This window comes from Prionailurus viverrinus, chromosome D3, assembly GCF_022837055.1.
Source record: "Prionailurus viverrinus isolate Anna chromosome D3, UM_Priviv_1.0, whole genome shotgun sequence".
Classification (NCBI taxonomy): Eukaryota; Metazoa; Chordata; class Mammalia; order Carnivora; family Felidae; genus Prionailurus; species Prionailurus viverrinus.
In genome coordinates, this window is record NC_062572.1 from 8880563 (window position 1) to 8908281 (window position 27719).

Sequence of the window (27719 nt, forward strand, 5' to 3'; positions counted from 1 at the left end):
AACAAAGCAGAAATAAGAAACTTGAGCTTGGGGAGGCAGGTGAGCATCAAAATGGTTTCCGTCTTCAAGGCTTCTACAAAACCCTGGAGACCTTCTGCTTCAGTCCTTACGACTCTCTAGGGCTAGTGGGGAAGGGGATAAAGTCTAGAACCTGCTAAAGGGTGGGGGAAAGGGAGTCTGTTAGAAAGCTGCCATTTTCTATGACATTGCTGAATTCTGTAGGCATCCTCCCGTGGTTCAACTGAATTACAGTGGACCGTGAATACAGCTGCGTATATGGCATAAAGAAAAAGAAGAAATAACCCTGCCACACGTAAGGGGACAGCAAAGAAACCTGCCTGTCTTGACCCTGGCACTGGGTAGAGGGAAATGAAAAGCTCTCCTGAGAATTCACAACTAGGACCTCTAGGTTTGAGACCTAATTTTGTGATACCTGCATGATCTGAAAAGTGTCAAGTGAGGAATTTAAAATTTCTTCACCATCCCTGTCCCACTCTACCTGCAGAGGCAAACTCAATCTTGACTGACAGAACTCAACTTCAATCCAGGCCACAGGGACTCTCCATGGGTAAAGATGCAAGGAAAATGGGCAACTCCCACTCAAAACTCACAAAACACACAGACCAAACAACAATGAAAAACCAGTAGGAGGAGTAACAAATGATAGAAACAGATTCCCAGAGACTTCAGATATTGGAATAATCAGATGGAATATAAAATAACCATAGTTATTATACTTAGAGAAATAGAACCAAAGTTTTAAAAGATTAGCGGGGTGGGGGGGGGGGCGCCTGGGTGGCTCAGTCGGTTAAGCGTCCGACTCTTGATCTCAGCTCCGGTCATGATCTCACAGTTCATGAGTTCAAGCCCCACATGGGGCTCTTCGCCGATGGTGTGGAGCCTGCTTGGGATTCCCTCTCTCCCTCTGTCTCTGACCTTCCCCAGCTTGTGCTTGCTCTTTCTCTCTCTCTCTCTCTCTCAAAATAAATAAATAAACTTAAAAAAAAAAAAAAAGATTAGCAGGGGAAAAATAACAACAAAGAATGACCGAGCAGGTTTTAGAAAATAAAACAAAAACAGAACTTGGAATAAAAGTATAGCAATTAAAATTTAAAAATGCAGTGGATTAGATTAGGCATGAGTGAGGAGAAAATTAGTAAACTAGAAGCTAGAGCTGAAGGTAGAGAATGTAGATCACAGGGACAGAGATGGAAAAGAGAGGTTACCGGGAAATGGAAGAATGGGGTCAAACGCCTGTCTTATCTTCAATTCCAAAAGAGAGAAAATGAGAAGAGCAAAGATAGTTAACTCTTAACACGATTAGTGCATATTAGAATTACTAGAGTGACTACTAAAAGAGCGGTCATAAAAAATATAACTTCAAACAAATAGAAAAAAAGTAGAGGGGAAAAAAAAGAAAGGAGGGGAACCCCCCCGGACCCCAAAAAACCTTAAAATGGGAATTGAGCATGTCAACATGGATAAAAATCTCTAAAAAAAATATGTTGAGGGGCATCTGGTTGGCTCAGGTGGAAGAGCATGCAACTCTTGATCTTGGGGCGGTGGGTTCGAGCCCCACATTGGGTGTAGAGATTTACTTAAATAAATAAAACTTAAAAAAATTTTTTAAATTAAAAAATGCTGGAAGAAGCCATTCACAAAAGAATACACCCAGCATATATAAAGTTCAAAAATTGGCAAAATTTAACAATATATTGTTTAGGGACATACACAATAAAAAGCAAGGAAATGATTAATGTCAAATTCAAGACGGTGCTTAACTCTGGAGGGAGTATATGTAATTGGGCAGGTACATCCAGGGGGCTCCTAAGATATTGGTAATATTCTGTTTCTTAACCCAGGTGGTGGGTATGTGGGTGTTTTACACACACACACACACACACACACACACACACACACACATATTTGTATTCAGGTATTTCACAAAAAATACACTAAAAAATCTACAGCATATAAAATATGTAACACATAAAATGGTAATATATACACACACAGTAAGATACACTTAATTAAAATTACACACACACATCAAGAAACAAAGAAAATGGCCCTGGAACCCCCTCTATGAAACACCCTGGCCTCCTAAAGGATGTTGTGTTCAGATCTGCAGAATGCTTTCCTGATCTGTGTCCTGTAATGCAGTGCTAAGAAGGGAAAGCAAGCTAAATAACCCCAAAGTGATAATCTGTTTGACTTTCTATCAGGACAGTACCTGGATTAAATTTCTTAGATACTAGACAAGGCATCACAAAGCTGAGAAAGTTCTAAGACTGTAAGGTTGTATTGGTATCTTACCGATGCTGGTCTACAAACCCAGGCCTGTAAGCAGTTCTCTTAAAGCAGTGGTTTCAATCGTTGGGGACGGAAGCTGGTGGGGGACAAGGAGCCCCCAGCCTCTGCTTTTACAGAGCCATTCTGATTTTACTCACTTTATGTATGCCTTTGATAGGATTTTGTTTGAAGGGTTCCACCTGTCAAAAGAGTTTGAACAGCATTGTTTTAGAGGAATGCTAGCATTCTGGAGTTGGGAAAACAATGCAAATCACCTTTCTCAACTCTCTATAAATGTAAAAGCAGTGGGGACCAAAACGTACACCCAATAAGCAATTTGCGCTGCAGCAGATCTTGAGATAGCTGGCTCTCTCTCCCGTTTTGTCCTTATCCCATTGCCTTGAGAAATACCCAATGGCCCTAGAAGAGCGATAGGAACAGGAGGCAGACTTGAAACCAATCTAAGCCAAGCTGGTGGGCAAAATGCCCCGATCCACACAGCTTATCACTTAGATTGCACAGATTCCCAATTAGGCGATTATTTGAGTCAACTCCAGCTACCCCTTTATCATGAGGGTTAGCACTAAACATGCGAAGGAAGATAGTGGTGTTTGTGGGTGGACTACCAAAATTGGAAAGACAGGATTTCATTTTGGTAACTAACAGGTATAGAATTTGACTCCTCTAAAGGCTCGTGACTTGGTGAATGGAGCAAATCTCCAGCAGATGGCAAACGAACTTCTGCCAACCACAGCGAAAACCTCTTTATCCCACCCGCTCTCCTGCCACACCTCCCTAACTTGCCAGGCTTTTTCTGGAAAGGTCAAGCAGCCAGTCTGTCCAAGAACATAATGACTGGTTACTGTTCTCTTGTACACCAGCCCTGAACAACTGGTGTGTGGGCTGGTCCTCTCTGGGAGACACGGTATTTGATACTGTGCTAATTGGGTGGCTAGAAGAAAAAGGGAATACATTTTAAAATGGCTCCTTCGAATTTCTTCTACAGTTGTACCAAATCCACATCTAGGCTGAATGATTATTAAAATTCTGTATTTGGTCACAGCCAAATACACTATTAAATATCATTTTTAAAGAAACTGGCTGTTGTAACACAAGAACGTGACCTCCAGCTAAAAAAAAATATTTTATTTAAACTGTCAGTATTTTCCAAAGTTTGACGTTGGGCAGGAATGAAACTTTCTTAGCACCAGTGGTCCTACTACCAAATTGAGTGTTGTGTCCTAATCGTAAGATAACGACTTGGGTCTTCCGCAGCTCCTAGACTTTAAAAATTCTGGCTGATGACAATGATTTAACTGTACACAATCCCTCCATCTCAAGCTTTATTGTAAGATGCTTTCCTAATATTTTCAGAAGCACTTAAGATTTTTGCCATGTTGATTAATTTCCAGTATTTTGCGTGCCTATTTAAAAATTCTTAAAGCCTTTTGTTAGCTTAAAGAATATAAAGTTCTTCCTGAACTTATTTATTTTCCTATTTATTGCATTCTTTAATTTTTTGATTGTAAAAGTGTTCAAAATTAACTGAAGTGTTCATCCTATAACATACATTTATACTTCCAATAACTGTCAAAAAAAAAAAAAAAAAGACTATCTGCGCAACTGGAAAGCTTACCTGTATTTGAAATTATTCAGATAAGTGGAATAAATCCAAATGCCATGTCTTTTCAAGCTACTGCAGGGATTGGCTGATAAGTTCAACAGCTGTCATCTCTGTGACCACCCAATCGTTAATCACACGCCAGTTCAGGGATACCAGGAATTCTAAGTATTCATTCCACTGGTTTTGGGATGAGGTTGAAAGCATGGATAGGTTTCCATTTTCACTCTTCATCTGAAGCTCACATACATTAATCCAGCAAGGATGAATGAAAATTGACTTTTTTGCCTATGCCTGGGCTGAGTTTTCCTAATTAAGTTCCTTTTTGTTGCCATTGATGTAAATCTTCTATTCCTTGGTATCTTAGAGCTGCCTAGTGAGTGCTCGTTATATGTAAGCCAAGTTGTAGACACCATTTGTGGGTTTTCAATCTTCACAATCCCATCAAGTATTCTAGTTCTCTATCTTACAGGTTAGGAAACCAAAGCCTGGGGTGTCTGAGCCTTCTCATCTGGGCTGATGTCTACATCTGACTTGCAGAACTCAAAAAAGCAGATCATGATCCTTGCAGATTCCAGCTAGCTGGTTTGCAAGGCTGAATGGGCTTTGGGTCTTTTTCTAAGAGGTGGGAGAAATGGGCGTAGAGAACTTGAAACCTTTAAACCTTTTTCTAAAGGCTCCAGCCCACCCTGCCTTAGTGTCGCAGCTATCCTTTTATCTGCACTTCCCAGCAGTTTCCTTTCAAAACCTCCCACCGTGGTCCCACAGTGGGAAACTTATGTGACTTCCCTTCCCTTTCCTCAGTCCAAATCCTGTGTCTTCTTCACGGCTCAGGACTCAATCGTTTGTTCCTAGTTCCTATGTCCCGTGTCCCATTTATGTGCCTGTTACTTGAAAAGTATGCCACATCAGCATCTGTGCTGTTCGTTGTAGCTAGACATGGGCAGGTCTAGTCAAGTAGGCACAAACCAGTGATTTCAAAAGATGGTTTCAATTATATTATATAGACTATTTAGCTACATAAGGATAGCTATTACCTTTCTGAATGGTATTGTAATGGTGCAGTCTTCTTAAGAACAGGGATGCTTAAAAATCACACAGAAGCAAACTAGAATTTAAAATATTACACTAATTGCAACTTCATGTTTCCTGGTTGTTTCCTTTGTATTTGCTGAAAATATCTATAGGTGTTTTATGTGCAGTCAGTGCTCAATTGCTTGGCTGTCCATGGCTTAGTATCAGGTCATTACATACAGGTTGCTACTTAGAACCCAGCTGGCCAGATGAGACACTCAACCACGACACAACTGGGATTAATTATAAAGCAAGAGAGAGTGAGGAATACTATTAGGAGTCAAGCATTATTCTTACTGTATCGTATCACTGCATTCAAGATTCACCATGAGGCAGGTACTGTCCCTGTTTTATAAGACACTGTTGCTCAGCATTTAAGTCATTTACTCAAAGTGAGAAGGAGAGCCAGACTTGGATGGAGTGTAACCAATGGTTTATAAAGGCAGATGTGACTTCAGGCACAAATAAAGATAAGTAAGAAAAGAGAAAGTAAGGTTAGAGCAGACTGGGATTTATAAGGCAAAGTCTCAAGTTTTATTAGCACATGCTAGTTTCAAATTATGAGCCTCTCCTAAGATTTCATGTCCTAAAACAAAGATTGACTTTCTTACCTATTTACCTGGTGCTAGGTTTTCTTTCTGAAAGAATTTTAAGGAGGCTACCACACTCCACATTCTATAACCTGAGTAGAGTAGCCCAATTTTACAACTGTAGAATTCTGAAATCCTAGAAGGGACACAATCGACAATCTGTCCAGGGCACAGATTAAGGACACATGAAATCTGCCTTTGACATAATCAATTACTGCTCATCTTTCTTCCCACAATTAAAGAGACCTGGAAGAGGGGTGCCTGGGTGGCTCAGTCGGTTAAGCGGCTGACTTCGGCTCAGGTTATGATCTTGCGGTCTGTGAGTTCAAGCCCCGCGTCAGGCTCTGTGCTTACAGCTCAGAGCCTGGAGTCTGTTTCACATTCTGTGTCTCCCTCTCTCTGACCCTCCCCCGTTCATGCTCTGTCTCTCTCTGTCTCAAAAATAAATAAACATTAAAAAAAATTTTTTTTAAAGAGACCTGGAAGAATAGGACAAGGAAGTTAAAAATAGTACAAATTTGGATCTGTCACAGAATGTGGAATAGAAAAGTACAAGAGGTCAGGGGGTCTGACCCCCCTCACCGACTGAGGAGCATGGGTGGGAGGAGAGGGAAGATGAGATGTGGCCAATGCCTCAGGACCCAAGCTTGTTAGTGTAGAGAGGAGACTGGCCCCCAGCAGCCCTGTGCTTTTCCCTCCACATGCCAGCACTGGCTTAAACAGCGTCTTCCTCCAATTCTGAGGTGAACCAGTTTTTAATAGGAGAAAGCACTTTGCAAATGACGTGCTCTTCACCCACTTTTAATATCCACTTGACACACGTGTGACACATGTAACATAACACAACACCGTGTTCCATACGAATTAGGGGAAGGGAGAAGAGAGCAAATTATCGTGCATGCTAACACTGGTGGTTGAGCCCGAGAAAGCAAACAGTTGTTCAACTGAGCCCACGCCGAGGGAAAACCATGGATGCAGGGGACACTGCAGCTCACCAAGCCCCACCCCTCCCGAACAACACGGAAGGATGGCTCAATCTCATCACCCCACTTCAGAAACGTAGCTCCATCCAGGTTAGACCACCACAAACATGAGCATCCGTATTATAATCCCTCTTTGCAAAACAGACTATTTGAAGGAAAACAAATCCAAATTGAAACTGTGTGGTTTCCAGAGCAATTTATTCATTAAAATCTATTCAATATGCCATCAACAGTTCTCCTGGGTGTATTGTGCAGATAAATAGACACTGAGAGAATTTAACAAGTTCGTCGTTTAATAAGTCTGAATTCATTTTCACCACATGGTATTGTACACGGTCATCTGTTGAAACAGATTTCTTTTTAACAGATTAAGTTTAAAAAAGTCATAGATACTGTGAGTTCTGTATAAATTGGTGGATAGTAAGTTAGTTCCTTTGTTTTGACTTATAAGCCTCAACTTCACCGCAGAATAAAGAATGCAGGCCAAAGAAAGCATAATCGGTCACTCGTATAGAACAGTATTGTTTCTATAATTTGAAGCTTTCTGAATGGACGGGTTCAGGCCTGATGTAACTGTAAAAAGATTACTTAATGAATAGACTATATGGAAATTGTACAAAATGTTATTAACTTTAATCATTAATAGCTTAAACAGCACTATGTTACTAATTGCTATTCAAAACCAAAAACCTGTTTTTGAATCCCAAGTGTGGTGTGTGTACATAGCCACGCCACCTTGGACTTAGGGGGGTGTGTCAGTACACATTTCAACAGAAACTTTGGCTTTAGGAAAGAGTCACAAACATTTAAAATAATGGCTTTAATTGTCATTTTGAGTATACGGTAGGGGAAAGTGTGCTTTAATTAAATATACATCATACCAGTGATGCTGGCAAGGTTGAGTTAATCCTAATGACAGCTATAAAAACTAGTTTGTACACGACAAGACAATGAGAGAAAAAAGCAATCCCTTTGAAACAAAATTTAAAAAAAAATATGTTCACAGTGGTTTGTATCAACAGTATGTATTTTATGACAATAACATGTACAGACTGAGCACCCTAGGGCTCTCTTTATATTCTAAAGAAAACAAGCATTTACATAATTCATGGATTGAACTAAATTTTAAAAAGATCAATTGTACACTGACCCCTTAGACAGGATAAACTGTCCTGGGTGTACAGCTTTAACACCATCATTAAAGTTGTTTGCAAAAGGAATAGACAATTAAAAAACAAAACATTTTTTCTTGGGAGTGGAGAGTCTTTCATTTGCTGTTATAACCAGCAAATGCCATTCATTAACTCAAAAAATGGAAGGGGGAGCCCACAAACACACTATTTGAGCAAGCTGACCAATACACATTACAGTTTTAAAAATGAAGGTTATATACTATATGTTACAAGTCCCAACTAGGCAATGTCAAAATGACATCTATTTCTTTGCTTGCTTTGTGATCATACCCCTTGGAGGTGTTACAGGTCTCGTGGCATTCGGCTTCTTTTTCTCTGCAGGCTTTAAAATCTGCAAAGATTCAAAATATGGTGCATTTTAGGAAATATTCTCAACCGCCAATCTTAAGATTTCTTAAATCTCACTCAAATCTTTGTTCAGAAACGTTTTTGGCCATTTAAAACTGCCCCCAAAACTTTGAAGGCCCCACTAACATATTAATATAAGCCAAGCTGACGTGAACATTTTGGTTAAAAATGTTACGATGAACACATTAAATGCATGGACAAATTATTTTGTCTCTGGATAAAATAACAATTTTCTGAAGTCAGACCTTGTAAGTACCTTCAGGCTATCCCTTCTCACACAAAGGAGGAAAGATCTTTAGAGACAGCAATGTTTGAGTCTCTCAATCTCTGGGAGCTGCAAGTTCTCCCAGTTAATTGGTAAAACAACATTTTACTGCCACTTGACTTCAACAGCTTTATTTGTGTTAATGATTGGGCTAGGCTAGCTTGAAGCTGTACAAGTTTAATTGTAATAAGTGAATGAGAAAAAGATTCAGGCAGACTTTACATGTAAACGATGCTTTTGCGCCAAGTGAAGGCCAAATGATGTCATGGACAATCAACAGGTTTTGTAGAAATGAGAGCAGAGTGGTGGGAGAAGGGAGTAATCACACAGCACGTTTGGCACCTGGCGGTTAGTTCTATTCTCACGTACAAGTGGTGATTAAGTTTAGCTGAACACACTGATGTTATAGTTTCAGATTTATAGTAAAGAAGACAGGAAATTCTTTTTACCCCACTTAAATAATGCAAAAACAGTTAAATTCAACACTGCAGGAAAGGTTCTCTGATAATTTTTTTTCCCTTAAAAGGGGTCCACTCATTACCGAGTTAGGACAAACACTGGTTACAGGAAAGTAAAAATTGAGTCTATTCAACATAGATGAACAGTAGGCAGAAAGTAGTCTTTTTAAATCAGTAAAATTCAGACATCGTAATAAGAAGCAATGTTGAAATCATCCTCTACCTGAAAAGAACACATTAGAGTTTCGTCCACACTCATCATGGCACCTGCATTGTCAAATTCTCCACAATAATTGGGTGCAGAAAACAGAGTGACCAACTGCCTCTTTGCAAAAAATTCGTATCCATCTTCAACCACCTTGGAGAGAAAATGTTTTCAGTATAAGTAGGTGTAAATTGTAGGTGAGTAAAACCATTTTTCAGTTTCCCATTGAGTCTTGTATCCTCTAGGTCACTTGCAGAGACATTTTGTATGAATAAGCAATACCTACCCACTAAAATCAACAAGGAGAATCTGTGCTCACACACATGCTGTTAAGTGTACATGTAAAATTCAAAATCAATACCTGATGGGCTCTACATATAAGATCCAAATCATGCTTATGGAGAAATTTTGCAACCACTTCAGCACCAAATGTGAAGGACACTCCTCTGTCATTTTCACCCCAGCCTAAGACATCTTTATCGGGGTCAGACCACAAAAGATCACAAAGAAGACCTTGATCTGGTACATCAGTTGGTCGCATAATTCGCCGAATCTGCTCCATAGATTGAAGATCTGGTGATAAACCTATTCAATGAGATGAAAATTGAAGGAAACAGAACTTTAAAAAGGATGTTTGCACTTTAACGGTTCCATTTACTTACATAGAGATGCAATGACTCTAACCTGGAAGGCTTAAATTAAATCTACGGTTAGGACTTTTTTCATGGCTATGCTTTCTTGTTTAGCTTTGGTTTAAGAAAAAAAAAAAAAAAACAACTCAACTGAAAAGGCACTAGAATTTATTATATGCACCAATCTGTGGGGTACATTATGTTTAAATGGTATAAAAATTAAGATCCAGTGATTTAAAAACAACTACTCTTCAACTCCTTTGATGATGGTAGTGAACAGTGTACATTCTAGATTTTACTACTGACCATTAGTAAGGACTGGGTGCAGAAGGTGCAGAAGGTGCAGATACTCAGGTGTGATAAGCTTTCCAGGGAACCTGTGCTGTCCAAGGACCATTGAATCTATCAGACCAGTTCAGATGTAGCTGACTTTCATCTGAGTCTAAAATCACATGCCCAGGGGCTCCTGGCTAGCTCAGTGGGTGGAGCAGGAGACTCTTGATCTAGGGTCGTGAGTTTGAGCCACATCATGAGGATAGAGTTTACTTTAAAAAATAAAATTAAAAAATTTAAAAACCATATGTCCAGCTCTACCAAAACCACTTAAAGTATAGGAGGGCAGGAATAATGGCTTTATTAAAATATATTGTTTTGGCTCTCTGATGGTTATCTAATTTCTGTCTATAGATGAAAAGAAATTCTTCTTGCAATTACTACTTCACAGAGCACAAGCACTGAGCAAAATCCTTTTAAAATCCAAATCAGGGCACATGGGTGGCTCAGTTGGCTAAGCATCCGAATCTTGATTTTGGCTCAGGTCATGATCTCATGATCTGTGAGACTGAGCCTTATATCAGGCTCTGAGCTCTCAGCACAGAGCCTGCTTGGGATTCTCTCTCTCTGCCCCTCCCTCAGCTCGCACTCTCTCTCAAAAATAAACAAACACTAAAATAATAATAATAATAAAATAAAAATCCAAGTCATAAAAATTTCTGGAGGATCAAAAACAGACCAAGGAAAGTCTACTCACATTTTCAGTATTCTAGAGAATCTATAGTACAGCATATTAATCGTACTTCATTTTATATTTAAAAACACTTTCTGCTCTATTTTCAAGTCAAACTGTTACAGAGCCTAGAATTCCCTGTAACAAATCAATTTCTTACTTTAGATTTCTAGCCAAATGATCCTGGATGTGCCAGACTGGACCCATGATACAACACATCAGTAAAGGAGAGTTCAGAGGAAGTCATCCCAATGACAACTCATAAATGTCAAAGTGTACACACACCCTTTAGAAGGGACAAAATCTATCTGGAACTAAAATCGGCCCACGAACCTCCATGACAGCAGAATATCTTCTCATCCACGATGGCTGCTATCGGTAAACAGTTAAAGCAGTCTGTGAAAGTTTTCCATAGTTTAATGTTATATCTTCTTTTACCTGTGAAAATTTTAGGATGGTTAAAAAGAGATTGGTGTTCTATAGGTTCATTCTCTCAGGACCATTTCTCCCAAAGCAAGGTGCTAATTACCTTTTAAGTAAACAAAAACTATGCTTTTATTAAAACCCCATTGGAGGTTTTTAGCAGAACTAGATATACTTTAAAATTCCATAGAAGTTTGAGATCAGAATCCCAGATGCAACGATTAAAGATCATTAACCCCCAATAATTATTTGGTAGCACCTACTCTGTTTGAAATCTAGTCTGTTTTGTCCAATCTCAACCCATAAGTAGCTCCTGTGTCTAAACGTAATTATGAACAGATTACACATGTGTCATTACCATCTTCCTTCTGTGGAAGCTTCTGAGAATTAACACCCATCCTATCTCCCACTATCATCAATAGCCTACTGGTACCAGATAATTCCTAGTCCTACATACTCTAGTAGCAGGCACAAATGACTTATAGGGGAATACAGATTTAATGCAGGCACCCCAGGATAACCGTTCCTACAACTGCCACAAAAGCTCACGTTCCCCACAGACACGATGTTATAGGATGGTTATATTCCCTCTACCAGCCCTGTATTCCATACATACTGGAGTCACAGTGTGATCTGGACAGAGCATGTCTTTTAAGGCACTGTTCCCACAAGAAAATCATATTCTGAGTTAAAGACCTACTCATAAACCTTGGAAGCACAAATCTGTCAGACCTGGATTGAGAATGGCCCAATTGTTGGGTGCCTTTGTCTCCTGTACTCTCCATACCAGAAAGACCAAAGATCAAAGCACAATGTTCATTCCTAAAGCCAAGTTTGTCCTTCGTCTCTTTTTTCCTTTCTTATTCTAGGGACATCTACAGGTTTAAAGCTGAATGTTCTTTGAAAATTAGAGACTGGCCCAAGCAGCAGGTTCCTGAACCACACCTTCCACTCTAGTGCAAATCAAGTCGGGTATGGAACTTAGCAGAGTTTGGAATGTAATGTAAATTCAGCAAATACTTGACTTCTCCCTCTACAGAGGACTGTCCTTTTTTCTCATAATAGTCTATTTCTCTGCACCTGGGTATAACTCTCACTATGGTTTACCCTGTTTGTATTTCTTGGGCGGTCACTAATTCCCTATGCCTTATCCTCCTTCATTGGAGGTTTCCAAAAGCTGAACAGAATTCCTCTCTACAAAAGGCTGAAAGGGAACCTGTTCACAACCACCACCTCCAATTTCCAATAATGATAATAATGGAAGAACAAGGCTGGGCTGGTCCTGACCTCCATTCATAAAAGTGACTTGGTTCTATCTCCCATTTTCCACTGTATCTCTGAAGGACCATCCAATGGCTCACTTGGATTTTTCCTTTGCCCATATGCTGCATCTGCCAGTGCTGACGAACCCTCTCCCTTCTTAAAGTCTGCTCTGCTCCCTGATTTTTTATTCATGCAACACACTCCAGATTGTCTTGCAGAGTCCTTTGCTATCTTTGTTGGTTTCTTCAACAAAAATGAGGATTCTTCCTTCTACTGCCTCTGAGCATCTTAACTAAGTCCTGGGGCCCTGTTTTCTCTTCTCTCTACATTTCCTCTCTCAAGCTACTTCACACCACTAGGAACATCTGGCTCCAGAAAGGCTTAGCCTGGATAAATGCCAACGTCTCTTCAAGCTTCCAAATCTGGGGATTCTGAGCCAGAACCCCTAATGCAGTTTCCAATTACTACAGATCAGACCATTCTGGTATCAGAAAAGGGTAACACACGTTCACATCTTATCTAACAACAGATACCAGGACTGCAGTCATAAAACTGGGGTGGGGGTCAGGGGGAGAAACCGTAGTAAAGAAGAACGCTTATTATACTTGTGAAATAAGCCTAGCACTTAAAGCAGTGGTTTTAAATTGTTCCATGAAAGTCTACATTTGAATAAAATTTTAATGAAATTATCGAGTTTTTTAAAAGTCTGCAAACCATGAATTGAAGGCCACCTATGCCAAGGACACTTCTGTGCCTGCAAGTAGACTAGATGGCAAGTTATACCTGCCTGATGGGGGACTGGGAGGAGCATGAGCACAGAGTCAATGAGTCTTGACCAAACAAGAATCAAAACTGATTCCAACCATCTAAAATAACTGTTAAAGTCCTCTGCATTAAATAGAAGCTGAAAAGGACATAGCTAGTATCCTCACATTTGGATATATGTCACAACAAGGAGATCATCTGGATTTGAACTTCATCAATGAAAACATCAAAGTACTTGCTGATTAGTGTATAAAAGGAACCTTTTTTTTTTTTAAATTTGAGAGCGAGCTCGCTCGCATGAGCAGGGGAAGGGCAGAGGGAGAGAGGATCTTAAGCCGGCTCTATGCCCAGGGCAGAGCTTGTGAGATCATGACCTGAGCTGAAACCAAGAGTGGGACGCTTAACTGACTGAGCCACTCAGGTGCCCCTAAAAGGAACCTTTTCTAAAAAGTAGCAACTATAGCAAATATCCAAAACACAATTTATAAAACTCGCTGCCTTTCATCTCACTACCTTAGGAGTAAAAACTGCTTTACTAGTACTTCTCTGATAGACTCACTGTCAAAATTAAACACCTTTCTTGGGTACCTGGCTGCTTAGTCAGGAGAGCATCTGACTCTTGATCTTAGGGTGGTGAGTTCAAGCCCCATGTTGTGTGCAGAGATTACTTAAAATAACAACAATAAACCTTGCCACAGACTCAGTTGCCCTGGTCAGTTCAGAACCCACAAGATTTTTCTTTGGTGATCCCTCCCCACCTCATCTTACCAGATGGGTCTCAGGGCCTTAGACCACCAGGCAAGTATACAATTGTGGGAGAGGGTAGGCAGGAGTAGGAGAGCTAAGTCTAGAAACATAATCTTTCCAGCAGTGCACTTCTAACAAATGAGCTATGTGGAACTGAGATAGAAAAACACATTACAGGTTATGACTACAGTCTAGGGGAGGGCCACAGGGACAATTCTTTACTGATCTTGTTATCATCACTGGCAAATGCTAGTAACTCAAATTCCTCAACCACCTCTCTCGTCCAAGCCTGAAGCCTCTCCTAGCACAAATAAGCACAAAAGGAGGATGGGGTAAGGACTCAACACATTTTTTAAAAAAACATTTTATACTTAACACTACAACAAAAACCTCCACCAAAACTGGCAATTTTTAAGGCTTTAAGAATCTTGGTTTTTGTCAATTACAACTCAAAGTGCACCTTCAATTAAACAATCCAAAATGGATAATATGTGTAAAATATTACACAAATAAATTTTTGTTTGTTTTCTAATTTTTCTTTCCCCTTTCAGCACATTTTAGGATAGTAACTGGCATTTCTCCTGGGTGCGCATGTGCCAGAAGGAAAAAAAATACAGTATCACAAAATTTAAAAAGCAATTATTTGGGGGCGCCTAGGTGGCTCCATTGGTTAAGTGTCCAACTCTTGGTTTTGGCTTGGGTCATGATTTCACGGTTTGTGAGTCTGAGCCCCACATTGGGCTTCACGTGGGTGGTACAGAGCCTTCTTGGGATTCTCTCTCTGCCCTTCCTCCCCCACTCTCAAAAATAAATAAATAAACTTAAAAAAATAAAAAGCAACTATTTGTGTATTTCAAGATACCATTTATAAGAAATATCCAGAAAAGGCAAATCTATAGACAGAAAGCAGGTCAGTGCTTGCCTGAGGCTGTGCTGATAGTTGCACAACCTTATAAATTTACTACAAATCACTAGGACAGATTTTATGGAATGAAATTATATCTCAATAAAGTTGTTAAAAACAAAACTATCTATTTGGACAGGTTCTCAGAGTTGGACTAAGAATTAAGTTCTCTGTGAATTTTCACAAAAAATGATCTTAAAGAAGTCATCGCTGAGACCATTACTTCTTAATCGAATAATCACATCATAGAAGAATCTAGGGCATTATTATACTGCAGCAGCAGTTATTTTTCTACCCCAAGAAAGAAAAAACTACGATAAAAACAATTAATAGAAAACACGAGAGACTGTAACATTTCATCGAAACAGTCATAAATCCTAACAGAAGTACGTGATAGTTCAATTTATGACCAAGTATCTCAGTTTAAGTAACTTTTCCTTACAGGTAGAAAGTACTTACATTCATCATAAAATCCATAAATTCTATTGATGCTGGCACATTCATGGTTTCCTCTGAGAAGAAAAAAATTCTCGGGATATTTGATTTTGTAAGCCAGTAAGAGGCAGATAGTTTCCAATGACTGCTTCCCCCTGTCCACATAGTCCCCAAGAAACAGGTAGTTGCTTTCTGGCGGGAAACCACCGTACTCAAAAAGTCGAAGCAAATCATAGTATTGCCCATGGATATCACCTAGAAACAAGAATTGTGTTACACAGTAACTTCATACTTCTTGTTCAATCCACTAACAAGCTCTGGAGAGACCATCTTTCAACACTCCCTGCATAATGGGATTGATCTGTAATAATAAGAGTTAAATTTGATGGCTAACACTAATTCCCAATCTTGTATTATATTTCAGTTCATTTCAGTTCAAGTGAGCTTTACTGAAAATTTTAAGCATATGTATATGTCCAGAGTCTCACACAAAACTCAACTAATTAAGAATTGATTTTGTGGAAAGAATTATTAATGCCCAGACAGGCCTTTCTGCCAAGTAACATCGCTTTCCTTTCAGGTCGGCTGATCGATATCAGACCTCTGGCAACTCGGTCCGCAGGGACTGTGTCAGCAGAACTGCTGCACTGCTGCTGAGCCCTGGACCGGTGTGAACAAAGGCACATACACAACACCCACCAGTTCATTCAGCTCTCAATTTCTCCCTGCTAGATAACGCCAAAGAGCATTTTACTTTAAAAACATCCATATAAGCTTTATCAATGTAGTCAAATAAGCTAGAATATAGAACATTACTCAGATGAACTTCAGTTTTTATACAGATTATCTGCATCTATCATGTAGAAACAGATGACAAACGGCATCAAGGAAGGTCTATTTTTAAGCATAACCAGTCTTACTTTAAGCTTAAATAGAATTCCTATATATTCATATAGTTCAGACCTTTTCTTAGCTCTCTATTCAGTTTCATCTCCTTTCTGTTTATATTCCTTTAGTGAAATAGTTTTTAGAAAATCTGAAGCACATCTAAGTAAACTAAATCCATTAATGGTATTTATTCAAAAGCTAAAATTATTTAATTTTAAGTAGTTCCAGGTTATTCATAAACAGCAAATGATTCTGCTGGGTAATACAAGCTCATCTCTACATCCTTGAGTCAATCAATCATATAACCAAAAGCTGTTCATGTGCCCAAACCTACCACATATTTTGAGTGGTGCTTCAAGTTCTAGTAGGATAGGCTGACTGAGAAAGATCTCTCGGGACTTTAAGCACAGTCCTCGGATTTCATTCTCCTGTAGCTGGACATTCTTACCAGGCTTGGACCCTCTCACTGCAGAGAAGAAAAACTCCAGTTAGTCAAATGAAGTCAAAATCTAATTTACCAGAAAAATTACAATGATCTGAAAAGGCACAAGTTTTAATGAAGAGTCAAAAACACAGTTTAACTGGCTTTCTGACTTGACTCTATTTTCTCAACACTTATAAAGAACATGGTTTTAATGACTAATTACAACTATAAAATCTTGGACAGGATTTCATCATTTAGTTACATCTTCTATACCAAGTCAAGACTTCTTATGCTGTCCTGAACAAGGAGCCACGCTCTGTATGAATACTGTTAGAAAAGGTCTTCCTTGCAGAAATCAGACTCCCTGTGGCACAGCTCGAGGCCTCTGTTTGCATCCAAGCCACACAATTGGCTTGTTCACCTGCAGCCTGCCCACCAGGCCATTGCTTTTTGCCTCCGATCTTGTCTTCTCTTCTCCAGCCTTATAAATGAATCAGTATGTGTACAGCAGGGGGTTTCAGAGATTGTCATGTTACTGAGTTGGTTCTAAGAATTTCTTGTTTTAAAATGTGAGATTGGTAATGCTCAGAAGCCTGCCCCCATCAGTGCTTTTCAAAGGGTGATAGGTAATCTATTTTCTTAAGAGTTCTATGAAAAAATGTAGGTGTTGTTTGCATTTCACTGAAACACACTTTAACGTTCATTGTACATATTTTGCCGTGCAACCTCGGAGCCTGCATCTGTGAATACAATCATGACCTTACAGGGCAAAGGATGTCCATGAATGATGTAAGGAAGGTTTCCTAGTAATCTGAACAAATAAAAAGAAAAGGGAGAAAAGAAAACATGGTATAGTACTAGGTGTTGCCCACATCCAGGCATTCTTGTTGGAGTTCTGTTCACTATCAAAGTTGAGCCCTCCAGCTCCCTAACAGTTAATTTATCAGCAAGTGGGCAGGAAATGAAATTTTGTTTTGATTTCAGTTGTAACAGATTAGACAGTCACTAACTACAGATTAAAGAATTGCTAATTTTACCTTAACTTTACAGTTATCCAGTGGCCTGGTTAAATACAGGGATTGATTATCCTCAACTTGCAATCAGTCCTAATACTCGTTTTGCATAAAAGACTAATGAAAGCAGGCATTCTATGAACTACAAGCGAAGCAAAAACAAAGAACCAGACTAAATATAGAATGTTACGTCACATCCCTCCACCATTAAACCCAGTATAAAATGATTTAGTTTTAGCAAAACCACAAAACCCATCAGATAACATTATTGTTGCTAATTTAGGGGTGCCTGGGTGGCTCAGTCAGTTAAGTGTCTGACTTCGGATCAGGTCATGATCTCACAGTTTATGTGAGAGATCAAGCCCCATGTCGGGCTTCCCACTGTTGGCTGGAGCCTGCTTCGGAGCCCCTATTTCTGTCTCTCTCTGCCACTGACAACCCCCCCTCCACTTTCTCTCTTAAAATAAACAATTATAAATAAACAAACAAACAAACAAACAAATAAATAAAGGTTGCTAGTTTAAATTTCATCAGTTTTGGAGGCTTTATATTCCAATTACAAAATCATTCAGTCTAATAGCTGAATAAAAACAGTAAGTTTAACTGCTTTGTTCTGTAAACATCTGATGTTACAGAGTGATAAAAATTACAGGTAAAAAACCCGATTGTCTGTTGAGAACTTTTTCCATTAAAAATGTCTGTGTTAATTGGGTGCTCAGTCGGTTGCGTCCAACTTTGGCTCAGGTCATGATCTCACGGTTGGTAAGTTTGAGCCCCACAATGGGCTCTGCACTGCCAGTGCAGAGCCCACTGGGGATTCTCTCTCTCCCTCTATCAAAAATAAATAAATACACTTAAAAAAACGACTATGTCCAAGTTTGAGAAATATTGTCCTAGGCAAAGCCATTCTTCAACCTGAATAGCCACTGAAACCCTGAGTTCTCTGAAGAAACAAGTTTGAGCAGAAATGGAACACTGTGTGGAGGGGGTTTTATTTTTTCCAATGAACGACAGTAAACAAGAAAAGATGACAAGAGGGAAGGGCCAAGCTCTTGAAGCACACAATGAACTGGGAGCCGGCCCCAAGTTTCTGTATTAGTTCTAGAGCCTGAACAAATCACTACTTTGAACCCCAAAATATGTAACTGAAGTAAACAACTGCCAGTCTCCTTCTGATAAAAATATTACGAAATGAGAAGCAACGAAGAGGAAAGCTCAGTAATGACAACGTTTGAGGGAAGATATGGAATAGACACACATATAATACTACAGCAACTGAGCAACAAAAAATGGTTTTTCCAGAACCACAGTAATTTTCTCTCTAGATACACACAGTGAAGAACTCAAGAAACGCTCCTGATGGAAAGACGGTGGGATTCCTGTTTCACTGGCCAGAAAACCCCAATCATTAGCAATTATACCACAAGTCAGCCAGAAGTTTGGGCAGACAGCCCAGCAGGAAATTTTATTTTTGGCTAGGAGGGGACTCCTAGAAGCTTCTGGTTTTCAACCTCAATCTTTTCAGCAGAGCCCTTTAAGTCCTCCAGAAGAGTATGCAATAATAACTTACACCTATATGGAACAAAAGCTATACTTTTTATAGGAGAATGCTATCATAATAAATCAGTGCCATCAGATTAAATCAATCTTGTTAATATAAATTTTACTGGTTTTGAAGGCTTCCCACTACAACCTTCAGACATAGTTTATGTTAAGTTTTCTTGTTCTGTTTTCCTGTTTGTCCTATGAGTGGAGTGTATAGATAAGTAAAAAGCAATATTGCCAACTTTTAAAAATTATCCTCTACGTCAATAAGGATTAACTGCAGTTTTTCCAGAACAGATCAAGAATTTATATCTGAAGGACAGTGCTCATTAAAAATAACATGGCCCTGTGGTGCCTGGGTGGCTCAGCTGGCTAAGCCAACTGAACTCACGGTCGGTGAGTTTGAGCCCCACATCAAGGTCTGTGCTGACAGCTCAGAGCCTGGAGCCTGCTTCAGATGGTGTCTCCCTCTCTCTCTGCGTCCCCGCCCCCAACACACTCTGTCTCTCTCAAAAATAAATAAACATTTAAAAAAGATAACCTGGTCCCAAGGCTTCTTGAACTCCCTACAATTAGCTCAAGGAATAACATTATAAAAACGGAAACTCTGCCAAAACCACCATCTACCAATTGGCAAATACCTGTTCATCCTTCAAGGACCGCCCTGGAGAGCCTCTTCTGTCTACCTCCTCTCCCTTCATAAGCCTACTTGCTTCTGAATGCTCTCACGACACCTGGACACCACTCAGCACACGTCATACTTAGTACTTTGTACTGTGATTGCCATTTCGCTTTCACCTATTCATCTGAGCCTCCCGGCAGACTAGAAGCCCCAAGACCACACCACTTGCTCAGCAGTGTACATGCCACGGCCAGTATGTGGCAGGTGCTCAAAATTTGTTGTGTGAATGAAACCTGGATAAATCTCTAAGCGCTGATGACTTGTGGTATCAGAATTAAACACACGTACCAGACTACATACTTTTGATTAGTTAAAAAAAAACCAACAACCTGTGTCTGTTCTTTAAGTTAAAAATCAATAGAGTCATTTTCCTATCAGCCTTTAATAGAGCATTTTTCTAGTTGTAAAAATCCAGGATTACTCTTAAATTTCAAGCTGAAAATGATAACAATTAGAAGATAAAGATTTCAAAATGTGTTTTAGCAAACCAAACGCACACTGGATATTTCTTAAAAATGGCCATATGGCAGGGGGTGGGGGGCGCCCAGGGGGCTTAGTCAGTTGAGCTTCCACTTTGACTCAGGTCATGGTCTCGCAGTTTTTGAGGACTGGTTTTTGAGTTTGAGCCCTGTGTCAGGCTTGCTGCTGTAAGCGCAGAGCCCACTTTGGAGTTTCCCTCTCTCTGTGTCCCCTGCTCTCTCTCGCTCTCTCAAAAATAAAAGATTTTTTTTAAAAATAAAAAAAAGATGGCCATATCGACCAATAGCACATAGATCTACTTCATTATTTTCGACGTCCATCAAATAGAATTACTTACTAGTTGTAGATAACATTTACTAAGCACTCACCATGTGCTGGGCACTGCACTAAAGGGCTTTACGCTGCCACTTAATCCTCACAGCAATCCTATGAAGTTAGGCTCTCACTTCTGTTATAGCCTGGGAGAGGTTTAGTGACTTGGTCCAAGGTCACAAGAGCTTTTAAGCACACCGGGCCCCAGAGAACTCTAGGTCTAGTGGTGCTTCTACCATACTACTTTCCTCCCAACTGAGGATTTGTTCTTCTTTAACTTCCAAACCAAAGGAGCTTTTATAGGACAAACTATCAAAACCCTAATATATGGTCACTGCTCCCTAAGAAAGTTCCAAGATGGGATATAAAATCATAAGGCATCCTTACAAATGAGAAGCATTAAATCAGAACTAAATTAGGCAATCTGTTAAAACTGTCAATACTTATTAACTATGCTTCAAACATTCAAGAGAATAGGTGTAGAGTATCTACTATGTGCCAGACCCTCTGGCGGATGCTGGGGATACCCTGGCAACAGGATGGACAGGAACCTTAGCCTTTCTCTTGTGGAGGACATGAAAAGACCAACTAGGTAACTGCATCTTGGTATAAATGCTACAATAAGAACTCCCTCCCCCCCCCCCCATAAAGATTATAAAACTAAAAGGTTTACCCTAAGGGTATCTTCAATATCATTAAAAACACAAAGGCTTTTTAAATAAAAATATCTCTATTTTATCACTAGTAGCTACAAAGAGAATTACAATGCAGCTCTACTCAATAAACATCAGTCGATACTTACCTTGAGGTTTAAAGCCCTCACTGTACTCTGTGCATAGTGGGAGAAAGGTTCATAAAAAAAGAGACCCTAGGTGGAAAATTCAAGACTTGTCACCCCATGTCACCTTCTTAAGTAGTAGCCAAGGTAAGCTCAAGTAGTAAATATCAAATTATTTCAACAACTGCCAAAGGAATCCAAAATATTCCAACAAATAAGAATTCCACTTTCCAGATGGAGTGTTTCTCATAAAGACAGATGCTAGGTATTGCATGGAAATCAGTAGGTATTGTGAACATGTATAGGTTAGTGACCAAATACATTAATTTAGACCTTAAACATACAACTTTGTAAACACTTTTCCCTTTACCTGGCTAGAAAAAAAGAATTCTGAAAAATGCATCATGGCTGTTAACAGCAAAGGCTGTTCTGTAAAAACTTATCTATTTATCTGGCAAATCACTAACATGAGCATATGATAAAAACTTCCATGCAATTTTATCAAACTGACAAAAACTTGAAATAATAAAAAGAATGTTTTCGGTGATTATTTGCAACACCAGCTTTTTCTTACAAGTAACACTAACTTTTCTCACAGCTTGCCAACAAGCAAAGTAGAGATGAAAACTATGCAAGGAAATTTAAGACTACTTTGGGATTATTTATGAATAATAAAAAGTATTCTTCTTGCTCTTTAATTAGAAGTCCCTTAATTGTTGAGGGGCGCCTGGGTGGCTCAGCCGGTTAAGCATCCGACTTAGCTCAGGTCATGATCTCACAGTCCGTGAGTTAGAACCCTGTGTCGGGCTCTGTGCTGACAGCTCAGAGCCTGGAGCCTGCTTCAGATTCTGTGTCTCGCTCTCTCTCTCTCTCTGCCCCTCCCCTGCTCATGCTCTGTCTCTCTCTGCCTCAAAAATAAATAAAAACATTAAAAAAAAAAGAAGTCCCTTAATTCAAAGTCTTACTGAAGGAACGGCATACACAAAAAAAGCCCCAGATGAATTACAATGAAGTTTTAGAATCTATGAATGACACAACCAGCAGAAAAATAAGCCAACACAGATTTTGCTGTTTTAAGATAATCTTATTAAAGCAGGTGGTAATCATATTCACTGCAGTGACAGAATCAATAACTTCACTAAATAGAAGACAGATTTAGGAAAGGAAGACTTCAAACCAAGACAAACAGGGAATATTTGCAACATTAAAACTTTCCCACAAACAACTGAATTCTTTTCTGCAAAAAATAGAAAAGACAAAAATGTTATCAAGAATCCTTTGGTTTTATTGCAAAGTCACCAGGAGGAAGACTTCCCATTTTCGGGCCATCTTAAAACTGTTTCCTCACTATACCCTCCCCTCATTGACTTTCCTAACTGCTGCCCTTATACTTTGGCCATTTAAAAAAAAAAATTATTTTATTGAAGTATAGGTGACACACAATGTTACATTAGTATATACTTTGGGCATTTAGCGGTGATACCAATTTTCTCAAAATAATCAGGATATAGTTGCAAAACACTTATCCACTTGCTCTCAAAATATTTTGAGTTTTCTACACCTAGAGTGAACCCAGTTTATTGAAAAGCATTTATCTTTTCAGTCTAACAACCCATCTTGGTAAAACACTACTAACTGGACTCGAGGTCTGACCCTACATTTTACGAGTGTTTTTCATTTTCATAAGCCTTAATATCAGTGACACCCATTCCACTCTACACAAGGGATGCCTGCAAATCTTAAGAGCAGTGGAGAATTGGGGAGATTTCAGGTAAATCAAGACCACTAAGTAAATCATCTGTTCCTACATGCTTTGGATACAGGGGTCTGATCCTAAAACTTAATAATTCATCCCAGAGTTCCATAAAGTCCAAAATTATGAAATCTTTCCTTATTCATCATGAATAAGATTTTTCCACAGTTTTGAAGCAATTCACATCAGAATATGGTCTCCTAATAGCCCTGATTTGTAAATGAAGTGAATGAAATAGTCAAGTTGGTATAAAATCAGTACCAACCACTGCCTTGCTTCAGGATCAGTAATCCTCACCTACCTCAAGTAAACTGGCATTGGCACACATTTTTGCAGAACAGGTCAAAGATTATTATAGGACTGCAGCGTCAAAGACATAAAACAATCTCACCAACTAAACTCTACTTCGGCAACAGATTACTAATGCGTGGCCCAGCACTGTTTCCACCTCACCAACTTGGGAGAAGGAAAGCCTGGCCTTTGCTCCCGTGGCTAACATTCCCTCAAGCACAACATCATGACGCACACCATCCTGTTAAGATTTCACTGATGCCTCCTGCTACTGACAAACAAGGGGACACTTCAGGCATAAGGAGAGCAATCCTTTCCATGCTGTGGGTTAGGACTGGTGCAAGCCTCAGTTCGTGTCTCCAAGAGATCTTTCCGAGATCTCCTGCCTCACAGGAGAGGGTGAGGCTTACTGCAGACACGCAGTAGCGGGGACAGCAGGGAAGAGCAGAGGTCTCACAACACAGACTTCGTGTAAATTAGGGAGTTAGTGACACAAACTTGGGTATCACTGTCTTTATCAACAAAACGCCCTATGGTAACTGCTTCCAAGAAAAACCTGTATCGTTAAAAGCATGACCTATTAAAAAATAATAAATGCAGAGGTCTCATTAGAAAAGATTACTTTTGTTTTCTTTGATCAGAATTTTACTAACTGTATAAACATGTTTCATATTACACCAAAGAGCTAAACACACGGGTCACTGAATTTTAGAGAGTATCTGAACACTCACTATTTTCAGATGAACTCTTACACATCAGAGGATTAAAGTAGTAGGCGCTTTCTGAGGGCTGGGGCAGAAGTCATTATTTAAACACTAAAGTAAGTAGGACAATTATGCAAAGCCTGACAAAGTCTTGCAGTCTGACAATGGCCATCTTCAGAGCCAAGACGCTTTTTGCAAATCAAGATGTGAAATGTTACACTGCCTGCTATGTAAGAAAAGTACTAGCCATCACTGCTCCCTGAACCAGCTCACTTACAAAGTTAAAACTCTGCCCTCTCACTTTTCTCTAACATGGTAGGAATATCAGACCAAATCAACACCTGGCTTATTTTCCCTCTAAATCTCCCAAGTTTTAAGGTACAGGCAATTAAATAATTGAACGTTAGTTAAACTACGAGTTTCAAGTTTTATCACCAGCAAGGCAAACAGCCTGGATAAAGCTTCCGAGATGGATCACATAAATGATGCCTCAGCTAAGTAAAAACAACTTAAGAGTTTAGAGTAGAAAACAACTGCCAAGCTGTACTCTAAATCAACACGCTGTTTTTCTTAAATAAGACCTCGCTTTGAGTTGCCTTGTCAGTACTATTACTGAGCCACTTCTCAACTAAGCTTGCACAGTCTTGGACCTTTTTATTTTTTAAGTTTATTTATTTTGAGAAAGAGAGAACACGCAGGGGAGGGGCAGAGAGAGAAAGAGAGAATCCCACACAGACTCCACACTGCCAGTGCAGAGCCTGACGTGTGGCTCCATCTCAGGAACAGTGACACGAATGCTAGAGTCTAGAGTCGGAGGCTTAACTGAGCCACCCAAGCGCCCCCAATCTTCCACCTTATATGAACATACAAAAAGAGATCACAAAACTACTATTCCATTGTCAGATATACTTACACCTTAATTAAAATTCTTAGGGGAAAATGTTTTGGGGGCATTACCTCCCAAAATCACAAAATTTATTATCAACTTCTAACATACATACATATATATATATATATATATATATATATATATATATATATTCACACACATATAATCTCCTCCCTCAATGGATCATCTTCAACCATTTCTCTGCCAAATTAACACTGATGAGAAAAAAGGGAATTTAAGCATATAGTACTGTGCAGGTAGCCCATTCCGAAGGCATTAAGATACAATGCTTTCTTATATTAATTTCAATGAAAAATGAAATAGTAAAAAAATCCAGTTTTCAAGTGCAACATAACATGTAAAGAGGAACTATTAAGAAATGATTGATCTCATTTTAGATGATCTAAGTTCATTAAGGTAAATTTCTTAGCATGATTGTAAAAATAAGATTGAAATGAACAAATCTCTTACGTGAATAGAATTACAGGCAACATAGATCTTAAGTTAACAAGACTTAAATGGTTTTAAAGTGCTGGTGATTCTAATCAACACAGATTCCAATTTTTGTTTCCTCAATGAAATAAAGCCCATCTAATCTAGAGACACATAACCCTGCACAGACAGAAGTTAGATTTAAAATGAAAATAATTAATAAAAAGTTCCTTTCTTACTGCAGTTTTAATTGGTTTCTGTGGCCTTATATAAATCAAAGGACTATATTAACTAGCATGAAAATACAGTTCTTATAATAAATGTCAAGTACTTAACGAGTGACAAGTTTTTCACACAATGCACTGACATTTCAGGGATCCTTATACACATTCAGTGAGGTTTTCCTTTAAGAAGGTATAAAAGTAAAAAAACAAAACAAAACAAAACAACAACAACAAAAAAAACAAAAAACCCCAGCACGGATTAAGATATTCCCAGGGGTTTCATTTTAAATGACTTATTTAAAAGACCTGCAAATTCTAGAACCAGAGTTACCCCAATTGTTCTTAGTCTGGACTCCATCCCTCAAGCATTTACAGTGCACTATTTTAAGAGGACAGTATAAAGGCAAAAAAGCAGTGAAAACTCAGCCAAACCTACATTATCCAGCGCCCAAATCAAGAAAGAGATTTGAATTCTCCCAAAGCCTCAGAAAAAGACTTAGCATTAGACCTGGAGGGGGTGGGGTGGGGGGATTCACTTCCGCGACCCTCTTTGAAATCCAAACTTCATCGGTCTCCCAGGTCAGTATCAATCAACTGTCAGGCACCTCAGCAGTCTCAGGTCAACCAAAATCCAAGCTTTCTTTTAACCTCTGCCTAAATGCTGAGCAGCTCCTTCCTTCAGACACAAGGTGGGCTGAATGTAGCAAGTTCTAACTCCTGGCTGCCTGGGTTTGAAACCCGACTGTCACTGATGTGTGACCTTGGTCAAGTGACTTAATGTCTCTTGTGTTTTAGTTTCTTCTGAAAAACAGGAAAAAAGACCAGCACCCACCTCTCAAGGTTGTTGGGAGAATGAAACTGCTCTATGTCTGACACATAGTAAGCGCTTTAGAAACGCTGACTATTGCTATGAACGTAATTATGAGATGAATGCAAAGCCTCATTAATACAGAGCCTGGCACAACCGGAAAGATAACGAAACTGTCACCATCGCTGGTTTCAGGTTCAGTGGCACGTTCAGAAAAGAGCGCGGAGACCTCTTCAAGATCAGGATAACTTAAGAAGAGTATTTGGGAGGGCAGGAGGGGATGGGTTCCAAGATCCTCCGGAGATATGAACATTCGTCACCAAGTAATAAGAAATGGGCCGCCCGACACCAGCCCCACACAAAAATAAGCAAGACAGGAAAGAAGCCCCCATAGCCGGTGGAACCCACAGCCCCATCAAATTCCCTTCCGAGAGGACGAGTACCAGAAAGTAAGGAAGACGCCGTCCTGCAGGTCGGACCGGGCCCCCCAGCCCTCTCGCCTCCAAAGACTGGTCCCGTTTGCGGGGGAGCAAGGGGGTACGGACCGGAAACGTGGGGGTGGGGAGCGGAGTTTTCAAATCTCTGGGAAGAAGGCTGCACCTCTGAGCAATGAATGAACGGGGCCGGGAAGATCTGCGGGGTGGGCCGAGTGCCGGACCCCGGCCGGCCTCCCTCGGGCTGCAAACCCTTGGCGCCACGAGCCAACTCGCGGGGCTCACTCCCCTCGGCGCTGCAAGCCCAACCGGCCTCCCAACTCCCCCTCCCCCGCGAGCCCCCGGGGCGCCCGCCTCCCCTCAGCCCGTCTGCCGACCCCTTCACCTTCCAGCAGCCGTTGGATGATGCTGTCGATGTTGAGTTTATCTATATCCGCCATCGCCTTCCCACCGCCGACCCTCCCGCAGCGGCGCCGCCGCCGGCTCGCGCCCGGGACTCACACCTCCTTTCCCACGCCACGAGCACAGAGGCGGCGGTGGCGGCGGTGGCAGCAGCCGCGGCGGGTCCCCCCCCCAACCGCCCCGCTCCCTGCTTCCTCCTTCTCTCCCCACTGGAACCACGAGAAGAACAAGATGGCCGCCGACTCCTTAGCGAGTCTCTGTCGGCGCACGGATGCGCGCGGCGGAGTGCAGCGGCCCGGCCGGGACTTCTTTATGGGCCATAGGGCGCGCGGGAGGGGGCGGGACCAGAGCGCGGGAAGGGGGCGGGACCAGAGCGCGGGAATCGGAGAGGACGGTTGAGCGTAACCGCGCTCCCGCGCGGGATCCCTCCGCCAAACGGGCCGAGCAAATAGGCCC

At 40.3% G+C, this 27719-nt stretch overlaps 1 protein-coding gene across 1 annotated transcript; it reads right to left on the bottom strand.

The window, feature by feature from the left end:
* Positions 1-6741: 6741 nt before the first annotated feature.
* PPP1CC (protein phosphatase 1 catalytic subunit gamma) lies at positions 6742-27493 on the bottom strand. The gene is made up of 8 exons (XM_047827958.1): positions 27247-27493; positions 16427-16558; positions 15229-15459; positions 11001-11105; positions 9391-9614; positions 9048-9182; positions 8024-8084; positions 6742-7133 (listed from the first exon to the last, which is right to left on the bottom strand). Exons 1-8 carry the CDS (start codon positions 27299-27301, stop codon positions 7063-7065), a joined length of 1014 nt encoding a protein of 337 aa, XP_047683914.1. The 5' UTR covers positions 27302-27493; the 3' UTR covers positions 6742-7062.
* Positions 27494-27719: the final 226 nt, after the last annotated feature.

Coding starts and splice junctions, on each gene's coding strand:
- PPP1CC (XM_047827958.1), bottom strand. CDS start 27,301: ATGGCGGATATAGATAAACTCAACATCGACAGCATCATCCAACGGCTG. Junction 9,615..11,000: donor GATATTCTGCTGTCATGGAG/GTTCGTGGGCCG, acceptor CTCATTGAATAG/GTTTATCACCAGATCTTCAA. Junction 9,183..9,390: donor TTATATGTAGAGCCCATCAG/GTATTGATTTTG, acceptor TTTCTCTCCAAG/GTGGTTGAAGATGGATACGA.